The sequence below is a fragment of the Carassius auratus genome, chromosome 38, assembly GCF_003368295.1.
Source record: "Carassius auratus strain Wakin chromosome 38, ASM336829v1, whole genome shotgun sequence".
NCBI classification, from domain to species: Eukaryota; Metazoa; Chordata; class Actinopteri; order Cypriniformes; family Cyprinidae; genus Carassius; species Carassius auratus.
Window position 1 is genome coordinate 15,942,437 of NC_039280.1, and position 18,445 is coordinate 15,960,881.

General features: G+C 37.3%; 1 protein-coding gene across 1 annotated transcript in view; it reads left to right on the forward strand.

The window, feature by feature from the left end:
• Window positions 1-18,445, forward strand: part of LOC113057225 (tetratricopeptide repeat protein 7A-like) — a 33,103-nt gene that overhangs the window by 1,375 nt on the left and 13,283 nt on the right. The window contains exons 2-15 of the mRNA XM_026224454.1: window positions 225-388; window positions 1,850-2,018; window positions 3,533-3,663; window positions 3,910-4,034; window positions 6,894-6,972; window positions 7,059-7,228; window positions 8,824-8,887; window positions 10,260-10,397; window positions 10,974-11,057; window positions 13,022-13,126; window positions 15,120-15,237; window positions 15,367-15,424; window positions 15,605-15,677; window positions 15,873-16,033. Coding sequence (XP_026080239.1) covers window positions 225-388; window positions 1,850-2,018; window positions 3,533-3,663; window positions 3,910-4,034; window positions 6,894-6,972; window positions 7,059-7,228; window positions 8,824-8,887; window positions 10,260-10,397; window positions 10,974-11,057; window positions 13,022-13,126; window positions 15,120-15,237; window positions 15,367-15,424; window positions 15,605-15,677; window positions 15,873-16,033 — 1,639 coding nt within the window. The remainder of the gene's footprint in view (window positions 1-224; window positions 389-1,849; window positions 2,019-3,532; window positions 3,664-3,909; window positions 4,035-6,893; window positions 6,973-7,058; window positions 7,229-8,823; window positions 8,888-10,259; window positions 10,398-10,973; window positions 11,058-13,021; window positions 13,127-15,119; window positions 15,238-15,366; window positions 15,425-15,604; window positions 15,678-15,872; window positions 16,034-18,445) is intronic.

Sequence of the window (18,445 nt, forward strand, 5' to 3'; positions counted from 1 at the left end):
CAGTCAGTAAAAGGTGGCCACAGAACACAGTATTGAGTGTATTTTTCAAATGCTACCAAGGGTTTTTGAGTGATGTACTGTAATTTTATCCAGTAATTTTATACTTTAAGAATTTTATCCTTAAAGTAACCCAAAGGAACAAGGTAGTAGGTACCGTAATCAGCCGACATCAAGCATGCTCTTTCTTCAACCTTTGCCCAGCTTCCCTCTCTGTTTGTCTGTAGATGATTACAGGACGCTGCTGCTGGCAGAAGCTCTGCTGGAGGAATGTCTGCTGGAGAACATGACCTTGCTGAAAAATTCTACGTTTCTGGCTGAACAGTCACAGCCCAAACTAGCCCGAGCCAAAGCTCACCTCGACAGCATCCTTAGCAGAGGACGCCTGGAGGTCTGGCACAGCACCTACCTCTCTCTGTCTGAGTCTCTCTGTCAAATAAGCATCACTGAGATAGAGAAGAAAGGGCTTAATGACTGCAGAAGCACTTTTGGGGATTTAGTTCAGTTCTGTGTATTTAAATTCCATCAGTGTTACTAACTTAGATAACAAAATCTTAAACCAAAAAGTATCTGCAAACAATGGGTCAACAGTTTTTTCCCCCAAAACAGCACTTTTTTTTCTTGTTGTGCTTAAAAAAGAACTTTATTTATTTGTACTGTATTGATTTGTACATTTATTAATATGATATTCTTTGATATATTATCATTTAAATAAAAATATTCCCTTGTTGTTTGAAGAAAAATTTGAAGGATGCAAAAACCCTAGCGTAGTTCATGCATGTCATCTATACATTTATTCTCCATTTAAATTGTCAGTAGGGTTGTGCAATTAATCAAAATAAAACCAAAGTCGTGAAATGGCGTAATGCAATTCAGAATTTCCTAAGATTGGTACCTAATTAAATAAAAATATACATTGTTTTTCAGAGTGAAGCACTGTGCTCATTTATACGTGAGCAGCTCATGATCTGCTGTTTTCAGTGTCTCAGAGCAGTTCAATTTACAGTAAATGCTGCTCCACACAAACTCATCTCTCTCGCTTTAATGCACATTTATGAAGCGCCAACCATATTCCCACACTTATAATGAGAAATACTGGTTAACAAAAGAGAAGCTTTGTTTTCTGTCCAAACAAAAGTTTGGTAAATTCATAACTTTTTTTATTATACATTTTGTTTGTATTTAGTCATGTATATATTTTTATACTATTTTATACTTGTGACGAGTTGGCGGGGCCGAGGGACGTGGGAATGAGGTGTGAGGCCGTTGGAGTGATTGAAGATGAGCTACACCTGCGACCCGCCAACTCGTCACAATTCTATATTGATTTATAATCACAAACATTTGGCAATAAAAAAATAAACAAGCCCTATAAACATCTTTAAAGCGCAATAACAATTTTGTCACGAAGGCACACAGGAAACGAGAGATCCAATAGCAGTGTTTAAAGGGAAATCCAAAATCAAATCCAAAACAGGCAGGAGGTCAAAAACAATGAAAGCAGTCCAAAAAACAAGAACATGAAAAACACTAGGGAGCACGAGAAGCAGGGTGACATAAAACAAGGACTTCATGAAACTGATAGAGACAGGCTGGTTTTTATGGACAGGTGAAAACGATGAAAGTGGAGACAGCTGAGTGCAATTAACAGGTGTATGAATGGGACAAAGGCTTGTGGGAAATGTAGTGCCTGCAGTGGGGTGACTATGGGGAAGTGAGACCACCAGTGGACACCCAGGGAAACACAGACCAGACACTGTGACAAATTGTTATCATAAAAATCACAATTGGATTTTTACCTCAATCATTAAGCCCTAATTATCAGTGATTTTCGGTGTCTCTTCCCCTGTAGCCGCACTACCTGAATGAAGCGCTGCTCCTGCTGGCTAAAGTGCACTATGTTCAGGGACACTACAGGGACGCCCAGGGCATGTGTGCCAGAGCAGGAGTGGATGACTTCACCCGCAACGAGAAGCCCGTCTACCAACTACGCATGCTGGCGGAGGCCTTTGTCATCAAAGGTATGAACAGCTGAGAAATCACTAATAGCTCATTAATCCTCCCTCATTATTATATAATTAAGTCATGATGACAAGGTAATGAACATACTGTATACAGTTATATGTGAAGTCTAAATATTCAGCTAATTATAGAATGTGTTTGAGCTTCCTGCAACCGTTCAGCATTGACACAACCTTTTTTAAAAATGTTGGCAATATTGAGGTGTAGTGGTTCTTAATTGGAAAGAATACTTAAATTATTATTTAGTCCATTAGATGCTTAAGTTAAAAGATTAACTGCCAGAGCGTTTTTAATGTGTATTTATAGAGCTATTAAGTAACTTCCATTGCTCCATTCCACTGAATATTTGCTTCAGGCATGCTTTTATTGGATTCATACACTGAAAGAAAGGTTGGCATTTAAATCATAGAGAAGTGTGTGGATAGGAGTGTGTCTTTTCTTTTATTATATGCTTGGACAGAATGTAACCAAAGGGAAAAAAGAGGCAGTTTTACGTCATTATCTACAGGGAAAAATCCCCAAACCAACAGGGTGCTGTCAATTATGTAATAATTATGTAGTAATTGTTGGAAGTTTCAAGTTACTTCCACAGTCTTTCTGACTGCTTTTTATATGTACCCTGCCATCTGAAGCCCCACTACAGCAGGTTCACACACAGACACATATTATCAGAGCGCAGGCCGGGAAAGTGTAATATTAGCTTCTCTAGCGCAGGAAGCAGAAGCCACCCAGAATCAGTCCCTTGAGAGACTCACCAGCCACAGCTTGTGACAGCCGTTCCACGCTGACAGACCTATTATGAATATCACAATAACTCAATGTGTTTACTAATAAGTCAATGTTATAGTTCCTTATATAGTTCAAAAGCCAGTTTCACTTGCATTAGGCACTTGTTGAGTGATAATTATGGTTGCTGTGTACAACTCTTCTCTTCAGATTTGTATAGACGGGGAACTCTTTTTAACAGTAGTGATGTGGTAAAGTTACACCAATTGCATAGTTCCTCATTTTTAGTTCTCCTCTGTGTACTTCCTTATATTTGGATGGAACTAGTGAGTTCTGGGAACACTCTAAGTCTTGGTTAATCTGAGACATCCAAGCATTTTCTAGGAGGTTCAGATATGTTTGTCCATGGCTATTTTCTGCGTCTTGCCCCACCGAAGCTCTGGATGAGACCCAGACGGAATGTTCTAGACGGACTGGATAAATGATGAAAGTCAAGCTAATGTCATTTGAAAAGACCTGTTTGTTTGATTAACAGATATTTGCTCTCATGGTGTTTCTCAATTATATGTATTAATTGGCATATACTGATTACGAATAGACTGTGCCAAACATAGAGATCCGTTCTCGTTCCACATGCTTAATTAAGTCTAATCAGCAGGACTGTAATTGGATATGTAGTGCTTTGCTGTATTCGTTTTGCATGTCTTGGCTCCATGCTTAAACTATATTTCATTCTCTCTAAGTGAATAAGTGAATCTTAACCTAATTGTTCACCATGAATGTTCAGGCTTGTCTTTGGACCATCAGTCTATGTCAGGTGCTTCCCGTGTTAGACTGTCCGAGAGAGAGGAAGAGTGCCTGTCCTGTTACCTCATGGCCTGTGATGCTGGCCTGCTGTACCTGCAAGAACTTGACAAGGTCTGTGTGTGTTTTACATCTTGTTGTGGGTCGGTTCACTCAGAACATGTTCATCTGTGTAGACATGTCTCTAACTTTTCTTGGTGTGTTTCGTGCATGATTGATTCAAATTTAAAAAGACATTTTGCTTCTATAAGCACTGACTGTATTATATGTTGTGTATAAAATCTAAAATTGGTACATTTTTATATTCATCTGTGTTCATTTCCAGCCATCATTACATTGCATTTGCGTCTTGTTCACTAGATTGTTTGCACACCAAGTTCCAAAACTGCTAAAAGCGGTTCACCTTCCCCAAATTTGGACTTGGATCCAGGCTTCTTTCTGCAGGCAGCTCTTCAGAGCGCATACCTGTCACTGCTGAGAAAAGGGTGAGTGTGTATGTTACCACTCTCACAATCTGTTCCCACAATTCTCTGCCTTTTATATTGAGAGCCCATGCAGCCATGCACACACATAGTATTCACCGCACAGCTTGATTTAATAGATTTCTGGACTCCATGTGAATAAACTGTATGACTTGGACTGTCTAAACACACCACTGGGATTCTTGTATCAACATGACCAGTGTGTGGTGTGCCAATCATGTCCAGCAGGTGTCAGTGTTATAAAACAAGTGAATTTATATGAGGTCTTGTTTTCATTCACTCCAAAAATTGCTATGTTTGAAATGGCATTCTGACATACTAAAACTTTATGACTGTTAGTAGGTTAAATGAGCAGATCATAAATATATTAAACAAAATTATATTTTCAGTTCCAAAAAAGAAAAGAAAAGAACATGTAAATTGCGTCAGTTTGTATGTATGATATTGAATACCTGTGCACATAGCTTTTAATATGTATGTGCAGTATAGTCTATAAAGACACTGAACAGAGGTAGATTTCTGCATAGTGTTCTTTAGTTGTCTCAGCTGCCCTTCTCTCTTTTTCACAACAGTCCAGTGCTCAAATAGAAATCTGTGACTGTGAATGCTATACAGAAGCATCTCAATATATAATGTTGTTGAAAAGTTCATTTATTTCAGTAATTCAACTCAAATTGTTTAAAAAAATATTAAATAAATTCAATGCACACAGACTGAAGTAGTTTGTGAAGTCTTTAAGTCTTTAAGTCTTTAATTGTGATGATTTTGGCTCACATTTAACAAAAACCCACCAATTCACTCAACAAATTAGAATATGGTGACATGTCAATCAGCTGATCAACTCAAAACACCTGCAAAGGTTCCCTGACCCTTCAAAATGGTCTCTCAGTTTGGTTCACTAGGCCAAACAATCATGGGGAAGACTGATCTGACAGTTGTCCAGAAGACAATCATTGACACCTTTCACAAGGAGGGTAAGCCACAAACATTCACTGCCAAAGAAGCTGGCTTTTCACAGAGTGCTGTATCCAAGCATGTTAACAGAAAGTTGAGTGGAAGGAAAAACTGTGGAAGAAAAAGATGCACAACCAACCGAGAAAACCGTAGCCTTATGAGGATTGTCAAGAAAAATCGATTCAAGAATTTGAAGTGAACTTCACAAGGAATGGACTGAGGCTGGGGTCAAGAAATACAGACGTGTCAAGGAATATGGCTACAGTTGTCGTATTCCTCTTGTTAAGCCACTTCTGAACCACAGACAACATCAGAGGCGTCTCACCCGGGCTAAGGAGAAGAAGAACTGGACTGTTGACATTGGTCCAAAGTCCTCTTTTCAGATGAGAGCAAGTTTTGTATTTCATTTGGAAGCTAAGGTCCTAGAGCCTGGAGGAAGGGGGGGGGGGGGGGGGAAGCTCAGGAAAATGAGAAACAAGAGACCAAACAATACAGATCAGCTGAAGGCCACTGTCAAAGAAACCTGGGCTACCATCCCACCTCAGCAGTGCCACAAACTGATCACCTCCATGCCACACCGAATTGAGGCAGTAATTAAAGCAAAAGGAGCCCCTTCCAAGTATTGAGCACATGTACAGTAAATGAACATACTTTCCAGAACAACAATTCACTAAAATGTTTTTTTGTTATTATTATTTTTTTATTGGTCTTCTGAAGTATTCTAATTTGTTGACCAAAGACTTAAACTACTTCAGTCTGTGTGCATTGAATTTATTTAATACACATGTTTCACAATTTGAGTTGAATTACTGAAATAAATGAACTTTTCCACGACATTCTAATTTATTGAGATGCACCTGTATATTTATCAAACTGAAAAAAAAAAAACAGGGGAAAAGTGCACACACACACACACACACACACACACAAAATCAATCAACAGCAAATTCACAATAATAAAATATAATATAACTAGTATATATAAAATATAATATCTATAATATCTAGTATAGTGTTAATGTATCACAATTCTGGTATAATATAATGTGAATGTAAAATAATTCATTTAATTTTTGGTGTTGTTGAAGAACTTTAGCCTATGGAGATATGTTAGAAAAAAAAAATTAGATACCTGCTGTTTCTTACAGTGTAATGCAATGGACATGACTTGATCATGCATTTGATAATCCACAAAATAACCTGTTGAAACATCAGCTGTGAATTTTGAAATCTTCATGACATTTTTCAGTTGTCAAGTTATCAAGATTTAAGAACAACTTTAAGGTCAAAATAAAGTTTTGTTTCGCAAGGATGCATTCAATTATGTAAAAACAAAAATGTGTGTGTGTGTGTGTGTGTGTGAATAAAAAATAATAGTAACCTACTATAAATAGTCATACTGTAACATACTACCAGGGTTGCCAGGTCTACATAACAACTACTGGTGCTCAAAACTAGCCCAGTCACATTTCAGAAGTGAAATGGCTATCAAAATGGCATTTTTTTTAAATAATAATAATAATAAAAATAAAACACATTACATTCTGGGTGGTCAGAAGATTACACTTCAACCCCAGGACTGAAAAAAACAGTTTGAGGCACCAGTATAAAAGTGGCCTAATTCCTGTACTATAAGAAATATTGTAAGCAATATCCACTGTGTACTGTAGAGTCTGCAGTGAGCAGGACACTGACACGTCATTAAAAACTAAAGTTTGTCACAATCCATCATCATCATCATCCACCCCTTCTGTCTCTCTTATTAATACCTGGAACACACTCACATGTACAGTAGTTGTGATATAATAATCATTAGTGTTATAATGTCCATCTGTTATCCAGGTGTCAGTTATCTTATTTTTCAATCATTTTACTTCCCACAATCAATCGTGCCTATTTGTGTTTTAGTCACTTGGCTCAGGGCACTCAGCAGCTGCGGCGGGTCATGAGGGCTGTGGAGAGTCGGGGCTCTCAGAGTTTTCGTAAGGTGAGATCTGGGTAAATGAGATTTTTGATGCTCACAATCACACAGCAGGAGTCGGAGGTTGTTGTCTGTTGTGTCCTGTTGTTCAGACAGTAGCGCGCAGACTTGCAGAAGTGTTGCTGGGCTCAGTGTGTGAGGAAGCGTACTGGGGTCCACTGTCTCCTCCACCACCCGGCTGGCTGAAGAGAGAAGGAGCCACACACCCCAAAAACACCATCTACCCCTCGTCCGGACCGCCACAGCACTACAACACTGAGGGGTCAGACTCTCTCTTCAGTCCCATTCTCTGTATCTTCAAACTCGTTTATCATGTAGAAAACAATATATCTAAAGCATGATCAGAATATAAAAGCATAACAAAAATTATTTTTAATGACTTGACAAATTTAAAATAACTTTTAAAAGCTTGAAGATTAAATGTATTAATGAGATAAGTCATGAAAGTTAGGACAGTAAAATAAAAACGAATAAAAAAAAAATTATTGTTAACATACAGTTGCCGGCATATTCTTAGTTTTTAGTATTTTAGTTTTTTTTTTTTTATCATGTTTAAACATTTTTTACACATTACCATGTTTATAGCATGTTTTAGCATGTTTCTAACACATTTTAGCACATGGTTAGAATTGTTAAACAGCATGTTTTAGCATGTTGATTGCAAAATTTATCACATTTTCGACATGTTGCTAACATGTTTTATCATGTTAATATATCTCTAGTATCCAGTCACATTGATAGCATGATTTAGTATGTTGCTAATATGTTTTAACATGTTGCTAGCATTTTATCACATTGCCATTATGATTCAACAAGTTAGTAAAATGTTTTAGCAACTTGCTAGCATAATTTAGCACATTCCTTGTATTTTTTAGCATGTTTCTAGTATGTTTCTAACATTTTTAAACATTTTGACAGTTTACCATGTTGCTAGCATGTTTAAGAATTGATAGCATGTTTTAACAGTAGCCTATGTTATTTTTCACCACATTGCTAGCATGTTTTAGCTTGTTACCAACATGTTTTAGCACATTGCTAGCATGATTTAACACATTGACAGATAGGTAGACAGATAACGACACAAATACAGGAGAACTGTAAGCCTGATCAGTCATAAAACAAAATATAGCATACCATCAGAACATCCTGAAAAGTTGTGAAAAGAGAGTTTGACAGATGAGTTACTTTTAGAACGCATGTCTCAAACAAAGAAGAAGAAAATCTTAAATAGTAGATCATCAGCATGCTTTGTCAAGCTAAAATAATAACTGTTAATTTTAGCATTTTAATGTAAATTCAACTGGACAAGATAGACAACTAGAATCAGAGAGCAATGAACGAGGAGACGAGCAGAGGACAGCGCTGGGGTTTGTTTGCCTGCTTTAATATTCAGGACACGGCGGAATGCTGTGTTGTGAATAAAACATACTGTAACTGTACCTGTGGGTCTGCAGACGCCAAGCAGAGAAAGGAAAAATACAAGAGAGAAAGATGGAGCGACTGTTGACAGTCCGTCTGAAGAACAGAAAAGAGAACAGATGAAAGGAATATTCTAGTTTACCATTCCTGGTAGAGTTCAGTAACACACTGGGATGGGACTCCAGATGCTGGAGGGAAGAAGGATAAAGTAATGAGAGAGGAAAACAGGGATGAGAGAAAACAGACCCTGTAAAGAAAGACCAAATTGTTCAGAATACCAATAAAACATGTTTAAAATGAGACCACTGTGAGAATGGATGTGAGTACAGAGAGCAGACTGACATATGTAACTAGAGACACACACACACACACGCAAACACACACACACACACACACCTTGGTGACGTGTTTTTTCCTTTTCCTGTTGCCACCCTGCAGAGCTTTCTGTCCACAGGACGTGGTTGAAGAGGCGGTGCTGGTGCTCCTCATCACAGAATCAATGGTGAGACAGTCTTCCTCACATTCATTCTTCATTAACATGCGTGACGGATCTTCTCTTTAACTGCATCTTGAGAACTAGAGCAGAACTATATTATGAAGTAATAGGAAAATTCGCCAAACCTGTGGTTTTGTTATTTGTTTTGTGGAACACAATAGGAGGATTTCTCTCTTCCACACTAAGATTAGAGTGACCTCTAAATTGTCCTTTGGAGGTGGGACTATTTTTCTAGGTGGATGGATTTGGATGCCCCAGTATTATAAATATACTTAATTTGGCATTGAAACAGTTTGACACATAACAGATCATCTTCTAAATTTCTCATGAGATACACTACTGTCTGAAAGTTTGCTTTGTTTAAAGAAATTAATACTTTTATTCAGCAAGGATACATTGAATTGATCAAACATGACAGTAAAGACATTTATAATAACTTTTGAGCATTACGTTCATCCAAGAAACCTAAATATATGAAGAGTTCAGATGCAAAAGCCTCTAAATGCCATCTGAAATTTTCATCTAAAATTAGGATTTTCATCAAATTTCTATATTTATGTTCAGTTATTTCACTTTAATAGCCTGGAAAAGGATCTGCATATTGCCATTAGAGTAAAATTTCTCAACCAAAGCATAGGAGCTGGTTAAAAATCTTAATTTTAGATGAAAATTTCAGATGGCACTTAGAGGCATCTGAACTCTTCATATACAGTATATATCTCGGTCTACACAAAAATATTAAGCAGGACAAATGTTTTCAAGATTGATTATAGGAAATGTTTCTTGAGCGGCAAAACAGCATGTTAGAATGATTTCTGAAAAATCATGTGACTCTGAAGACTGGAGTAATGATGCTGTAAAAATGATGATAGTTTATGTTGTTTATCAAGACATAAAGCACATTTTGAGACATGCAGGATTAATTTATGGCCATTAGACATTCATTTGTGTGGTTTTTGCTAGGTGTTACTGACCATGGTAAAACTATGCATTTATTTGACATTTTCTGGTAAAACCGACCCTCACGTTTTTACTAGAATGTTTTAATATAGGATAATGCAGAAATTAAATGACAGGAATGATTGTTTAATAAGTTAAAACAAAAAACAACCATCATACAGGTTTGGATCATTTAAATAATATATTTCCAAGATTTTACATTTTAACTCAGGGCTTCTGAAGGCCCCTCAGAACTGCATTTTGTGCCTGTCCGTATTTGACACCCAGTTCAGTTCTCGAACACTTTACTAATGAGCTAAAGAGCTGAATTAAACATGCAAGGTCATATTAAATGTGCCGTGCTGGAGGTTCTCCTGGACCAGGAGTGGGACACACAGCTTTAACACATTCCTAACCCTATCTCTGTTGTCCGCTGTAGGCCAGTGGTGAGGCGGTGATCAGCCGCACACCGGAGCATCAGGAGGCGAGGGAGAGCAGCATGCAGGACGCCTCCTCTGTCTATGACCTGCTGAGCATCGCCATGGCCAGGAGGGGGCAGTACGCCATGCTGTCAGAGGTGAGATGACTCAAACCCAGATCCCTATCGACCCCCCGCTTTGCAAACATGCAAGTGACCTGGATTTTACGTAGTAGCTTCTTTCTCTTTCTTTGTCACAAGTTTCCTCTTTCAGTCTGTTGATCTCTCTCTTCTCTTCTCCCAGTCGTATGGGTGCTTATGTCCCCTTCCTTCTTCGTCCTGTCAATCAGGTTGTTTCGGTAGTTGGGCCGTTGTGTGATGGTGAGACTTTCTCAGGTGAATCTAGATCTTAGTTCAATGGTTTCAACTGAATCCATGTCATTTCACTGGTAACCCACTGCCTTTACTTGTTTTCGCCAACACATACCTGCTTGTTTGTCGAATGTAAATCCCTTTCTCATCAAATTTAGGCTCATTTTCTTTTGCATGCGCCATTATGTTTTGTGTACAGGATACACACAATCCCCGATCTGTGCTGAAAACAACAAGATCCTTCCTAGAAATAACTGGTTGTGCTGAGCAATGTCAGCTGCATTATCTTTTTCTAGGAAGGCTGATTCCCTGATTCAAAGTTTTTTTCTGACTGTGATGTGGTGTGTGATTGTTTGTCATCAGTGTTTGGAGCGGGCCATGAAGTTCTCCTATAATGAGTTTCATCTTTGGTACCAGCTTGGCTTGTCTTTGATGGCAAGTGGGAAGGTGAGATTCAAGTCCTATTGTCTTCATCATTGTTCCTTTAATTTTTTTAGTCCTTAGTCAATATAATCGGCTATATATTAGTTTCAGTTAAATAAATATGTTGTAGTAACCAAAAGAAAGAAGATAGCGAAGGTTTTATCTAAGTTAAATATATATTTAAAAATTGAAAAGGCCTATGGTATTTCACCCAAAATTTAACAATCTGTCATTATTACTCACCCTGAAGATATTTCAGACCTGTATGAGTTTCTTTCTCCTGTTGAATAAAGAAGGTATTTTGAAGAATGTTGGTAACCAAAAGGGTAAGTTCACCCAAAAATTAAATTAGTCCATGAATTACTCACCCTCAAGGCATCCTTTGTGTATATGACTTTCATCTTTCTGACAAATCCAATCGGAGTAATATAAAAAATGGTCTTTGATCTTCCAAGCTGTTTAATGGCAGTCGGCGGGTGTTGCATGCATAAGTCCAAAAGAAGTGAAATAAAGAGCATCCATTCATTATAAAAAAGGTGTCTCACACGGCTCCGGGGGGTGAACAAAGGTCTCCTGTCGATGTTAAGCTACATTAAAGTGATTGTTACATTTTTTCTTACAAAAACACATCAGTTCGCTAGAGGAGGCCTTTTTTTCAGCCCCCTGAGCTGTGTGAAACACTTTTTAATATGAATGAATGCTCTTTATTTCACTGCAGTTAAGCAGCTTGGAAGCTCAAAGACAATTTTTTATATTATTCCGATTGGATTCGTCTGAAAGAAAGAAGTCCTATACACCTAGGATGCCTTGAGGGTGAGTAATTCATGGGCTAATTTTCATTTGTGGGTGAACTAACACTTTAATGTGGTATTTAAAAGCACAGCGCTGCTTTGTTTACAGCAGTAACCAAGGAACCGCTTTATCGCTGCTGCTCCATAGGCGCCACCTGGTGTCAGAGAATGAATTTGCGCTCTCATTTAGCCCGTCTTCTGTTTCTGTTTTGTGCAGACATGTTTTATGTAGCATTATTTGACAAAGCTGCGGTCAGACCATTGTGTTTTTGCTTCAGATTTTGAAATTATACAGTTTAATTTACATCAAAAACTGTTTAAGCTACATGTAGTTTATATAGTATAGTATGGTTCTTACATGCACCTATTGTTGTGAGACATTGATTCATCTGCTGGGGTCGTATTACTGTCATGATGACTGGATGTGCATTTTGAGGAGCCAACATTCTGGCACCTGTCACTTCATGATCACAGAGATGGATTATTTGCCTAAAAATCTTCATGTTCTGTTATAAGATCAAGAAAAAAGAAAAAAACATACATCTGGGACAACACGAGGGTGAACAAATTTGAATAATAATTAAAAAAAAACATTTGGGTGGGCTCTCCCTTTAGAATTGTGTGAAATAATGCAGTGCTGCAAAGTTAGAGCAAGTGGTGTTGTAACAGACCACCAATCATAAACTGCCTCTGCGTCTGCCTCATTGAATATTCATGAGCTTTGTACAGATGCTGGGGGTTTAACATGCTAGATTCAGAAATTGGTTAAAATATCAGACGGTGATGGAAAATCCCCAGAAGTGTTAAGTCATTGTTTTGTATTAAGTCTTACGTTTAACCAAAGCAAATACTGTATTTGTGACAACATCTCCACACATAGACAAGCAGTTATTAAAACAGGTCATGCTCTTGTTGTGTAATCTGCTTGAACAGTCAATGTTATTAACCTCGTGAATATGCAAAAGAGAATGTTCATCCAGGGTTTACGGATGTGATAAGCCAAAACGGCCCTGCAGGTTAAAGATTTAGGTTCATGAAGTGAAGGTTCATGCTGCTTCTATTCCGCATGTCAATGGATGCCGAATACTTATATTAACAGGGTTTGTGTCACTGCTATATTTTGAATTACTCTGCTATCTTACATATGTGTTTGAAAGCTGTATTATTAATGATATTTTTATTAATGATATTTTACAGAACGAGAGTGCAGTGTCAATGCTTAAAGAGTGTGTAGCAATGAAGCCACAGGACCCCATCCCACCTCTGCTTGCTGCAAAAGTGTGCATTAACCAACTGCACTGGGTGAGAGAAACACAAAAAGCAGCACATGTGCACAATATGCACATTCATTCAGCAAAAAATAAAATAGAAAATAAAACACTATTTATATTCATAGCAGTTACAGCCTGTAAAAAACAACAACAACAACTAAAAAACCAAACAAATATATATAATATTAAATAAATTAATACTTTTATTCAACAAGCATGCATTAAATTTATCCAAAGTGTCATTAAATACATTTATACAAAATAATTATTTTAAATAAATCTGTTCTTTGGAACTTTTTATTGAACAAAAATCACCAAAAATATGTCTCAAATTCTCCCAAAATATTAAGCAGCACAACTTCAACGTTGATAAGAGAAAAAATGTTTCTTAAGCATCAAATCAGTATATAAGAATGATTTCTGAAGGATCACACAGCACTGAAGACTGGAGTAATGATTCTGAAAACTCAACTTTGCATCACAGGAATAAATAACATTTTTAAATATATTCAAATAGAAAACAGGTGTTTTAAATTGAATTAATGTTTCACAATATTACTGTTTTTACTGTTTGTCTGATTAGTGTAAGAGACTTCTTTCAAAAATATTAAGAATCTCATTGACCCAAATTTTTTTAACCAAAGCGTGCAACATCCCAGCAAAAGGAATAAGTATGCTTTATGCTATGAATGAAACAAGCAATATACATTTCAGGAAAATTCATTGGAAATATTCACTTTGGCATCCTTAAATAAATCCATAAATCTGTAAATCCTAATCCCAGAAATCCTGTATAATCCTAATGTATTTATATTTAAACTAGCTATGCTCATAGCATTATTAATTCAGAAGTGATTTTTGATCCAGATCAAACTAGAACTGTACGAGAAACATTAAATCAGTTTTTTCAGACTTTTTTATAATACTCAGTCTATAGTATATACATCGCTCAATCCTAGAAAAGATCTAGATTCATATCTCTAATGAACTTATGCATTAGTAACATTGCTATACTAGTACTATACTAATAAGACACAATGCAATGTACTGTACAGTCACAAGACTATCAATCAAATACACACTGCAGCAGTTGCCAGAGATTATGGCACATCTGTTGGAAGCGCAGCGCTGAATACAGACAGCACGCCATAAGAGGCTTATAGCACAATAGAGCCGTATAGCCACAAAAACGTAATGCACAGGCTTTGATGTCAGATAGCACGCCATCCCACAGTCACATTTCAAACCGGCCCGGTTTCAGCCCAGCATCAAAACAGGGCATGCAGGGATTTGTCCTCTAACAGTCGTCCTTGATGCTGATTCATGTCAACATGTCTGGCATTTCAATTGAAGAATATTATACAATATTAAATCATGATTAAAAAAAAAATATATATATATTTGTTGCAATTTCACATGATATGCTTGGCCATTTGACATGAACGTTTTCTGTTTATACACTACCGGTCAATTTCTTGTTTTTGTTTTTTACGTTTCTCTTTTCTTGTCAAAAATTAATACTTTATTTGAATATATTTATACATGTAATTTATACCTGTGATGGCAAAGCTGAGTCTTCAGTGTCACATGATCTTTTAGAAATCATTGAAATATGCTGATTTAGTTCTGTGAACACAGAAGAGACTTATTTAAAAACATCACAAAGTCTTAATTATTGAAGACTATTGACTAGTAGTGTACATGCAATTTTTATGACTTTATAATAATTGAGCATCACATTTTTATCTAAAATCTTATTGTATATGTTTTTTCTACAATTGCATGTACATTTATTATTTTAGCAGATGCCCCCCCATTTTTAATCAAAAGTTTTTTTATTTAGCTTAAGGTTTTGTTCTAAGTGAATGAATTGTTCTTTTTTGGGTTTGATCCCGTAACCTTTCAGTTTCCAGCTCAGACCTTTAAACCTCTACACTACACCAGCAGTATATCTCATTGTAAGCTGAGAGCACTGATAATAATCATCCAAACATCTGATGCATGTGTAAATGTGTGTGTGTCAGCTGGAGGATGCAGTGTCCCTCTCAGCAGGTGTGGTTGCTTTAGGAGGGGGTGCTGGAGAGTCCCTTCCTCGAGCTCATCTGGCCATCGGACTCTGCCGTAGTCTGCAGGCCTCTGACGGTAAGCCCAGCCTTTAACCGCCGTTATCCTTCTCTGAACCTTAAAAATGATCCAGGCCCCCAGCTGTCCTCAGCTGCTCTCTGCTCCCTCATGTCTGCGGTGACTCAGTCTTTAACTGTGTGTTTGCAGCTACGCTGAAAGCCGATCGCGATGAGTTCAACAGAAGAGCGCTGCAGTCACTACGGAAGTACGCTTGATGTTAACCTCTTATATTTCAGCATGTGTACTTATCACAGATTGTGTTAAGGAGGCTTCAGCCACCCACTTTGTGTGGGAATTGTTTCAGTTGACCCTTTGCTAAGTCTGGCTGATGTCAGACTGGTAATAAGGGGATGAAAACGTCAAACAGATAATTTTTTGTCTTTAGAGCACATGCACTGGACCCTGGGGACCCTCAGATCTCCTTCTACCTCTCTCTGCAGCTCGCTCTGGTTCGACAGGTTAGCATGCTAACACATCAATCTCACTGGATGCAGATGTCTGTTTGAAAATGTACATTCATCTCTCTTCCTATTTTGCTTGCCTGTGGATTTTTGTAGCTTTTGTTTACACATATGACTGTCAGGGTCACATGATTGTGTGAATAGTTCTTTATCTCCTCATATCCCTACCCAGAGCTCTTGTGTTTGTGGTAGGTGTCAGAAGCGATGGAGCCATTGCAGTCAGCTCTGAATATTTGTGGGGATGATCTTCACTCTCTACATCTGCTGACTCTACTGCTCAGTGCCCAGAAACACTACCAACACGCCCTTGATACTCTTAAACTCACCATTAACCAGCACCCGGACAACTTTAAGTATGTTTAATGTGTTTGTTCTACTTCAAACTTGATAGTTCTCCCGAAATGTTAAATTCTGTCATTGTTTACTGAACCTCATGTCATACTAAGATTACACTTGATAGTCCACTTTCTACTAATTGTAAGTAACTTGGCAACTACATGTCACAGCTAACTCACATTAAAAGTTTAGCAGACTGTTAGGTTAGGGTTAGTAGGTTAAGTATTGGAGGCATTGGACTCTTTTAGGATCGGAAATTTTTAGGATGACGAATACGAAAAAATGCATATGAAAATTTCGGACTCAGTGTGCAATGACCTTAAGGCTGCGTTAACGCTAGTGCATTTTCAGTTTAAAGAGCATGCATGACTTTTGCTACGGTTATGCCTGTTGTTTACACTCTTTTGACACTGCAGACCCCGTTTTAGTTTGAAAACTCCAATAAACAATAACATCATGCTCATTGTTGTGTCCATAGATATGTATAGGTAGATTCCGCTACAAGCGCACAGACGCGTCCTCCATCTAAATAATAGGGAACCTACCTATACATATATCTATGGTTGTACCTCCAAGAATGGTCACGTGACATGCGTTTTCAGTTGTGTAGTGTGGACGGAGATAGTTTCTGAAATGTAGTAAAACACCTGTGTAGTAGAGAAGGATGTGTAAACAGTGTAAAGAGGGCCTACAGTTCATTTAAAGTGTTCTAAAGTTCCAAAACGTTCTAAAAAGACATGCTCTATAGTTCCAAAATGTTGCTGGTAGCATTGACTTCCATTTGTATTCTTTCCCTTACTGTGGAAGTCAGTAGCTACCGGCAACTTGAACATTCTTCTGAATATTTTCTTTTATGTTCCAGACTAGAAAGAAACCTGTACAGGTTTGGAACAACTTAAGGTTGACCCTATAATGAAAAGATTTTATTATTATTATTATTATTGTTATTATTCTTGGACTATCCCTTTTACTGCATTAGTAAACAAAATAATCTGTAACCTTTTAGCATAGGGACCAATTCTCACTATTATCTAGTTGCTTATTAGCATGCATATTATTAACATATTGTCTGTTTATTAGTACTTAGAAAGCACATATTCTATATCCCTAATCCTACCTTAACTACCTAAACTTACAGTTTTTAAACCTTACTAACTATTAATAAGAAGCCAATTAGGAGTTTATTGATGCAAAAGTCATAGTTAATGGTTTGTTGATATTGAAAATTGGACCTTGAAATAAAGTGTGGCTAAAATATCAAACCTAGTGGCATCTGAACGTGACTGCAGAATATTTCTGAAGAACTGCGTATTTCTTTTTTCTTTTTTTTTTAATCAGCTGTGGTTGAAGTGATGTTAGACTTGAATGCATTGAGTTAGTTACTACATTTACAGCTTATCACATGATCCCAAACATTTGACTTAATTCCCAACTTTATCTACTGTTACATAGTTTTAAACCTAAATAGCATGAAATGTGCACACAGTGCTAATTGCATTCAGAATATTTCGGTTTTTACATCTCCATGTGGGGTCAGTGTTGCACTCGAGACGAGAGTGGAGAGAAAATAATTAATGGAGTTCATATAGCAGAGTAACACCCAGGCTCTTAAACACAAACACACTTCACACACTTCACAATGGTTATATTGTCACACGTCTCATTTCAAGAACCTCTGTCTTTGAAGAAAACAAATCATCGCTTTATCAGTGGAAAAAGTGAACTCAGCCGCTAGAAACGGTGTTTGTTGACATATGGGAGGAGGAAAAGTGAACCATGGTGTATGTAAACAAATCACATCTGAGGATCTATTTTACTTATTTAATCGGACAAAATTTCAGTATACTTTGTTTATTAGAGTTTTAGTACTTTTAAGTGATCTGAGGGAGTATAGTGATTTTAAGTGAAATGAGGAAATGTTCTGCCCTGCCCTGTTCACACACACACACCTTCACATTCATCTCGCTTCACTCCTCCACCCTCCAGCACACACAGACGTCCACCCACTCACGTAACCTTGCTAAAGAGAGGGACAGGTCAGGGGAAGACAGCCCCAGACAACAAGAATTGCTAGTTTGTGTTAGAAACAGCTGAAGCATGAAGAGTTAGGGCTAGGGCTGAAAACTGCTATGTGTTAGCATCAATGTCAGCAGCTGGTGCTCGTCTGCGCATTCATCTCAGGAATTAGATACATTTCCATCAAATCATGGAACACAAGTAGATGAGCATTGCTCATGCAAGAACAACAAAACAGTAAACCATATAACATGTATTTTGTATAACCTACAACATTTTTAAATGGCAATTTATATATATATATATATATATATATATATATATATATATATATATATATATATATATATATATATATATATACAGTACAGACCAAAAGTTTGGAAACATTACTTTTGAATGTTTTTGAAAGA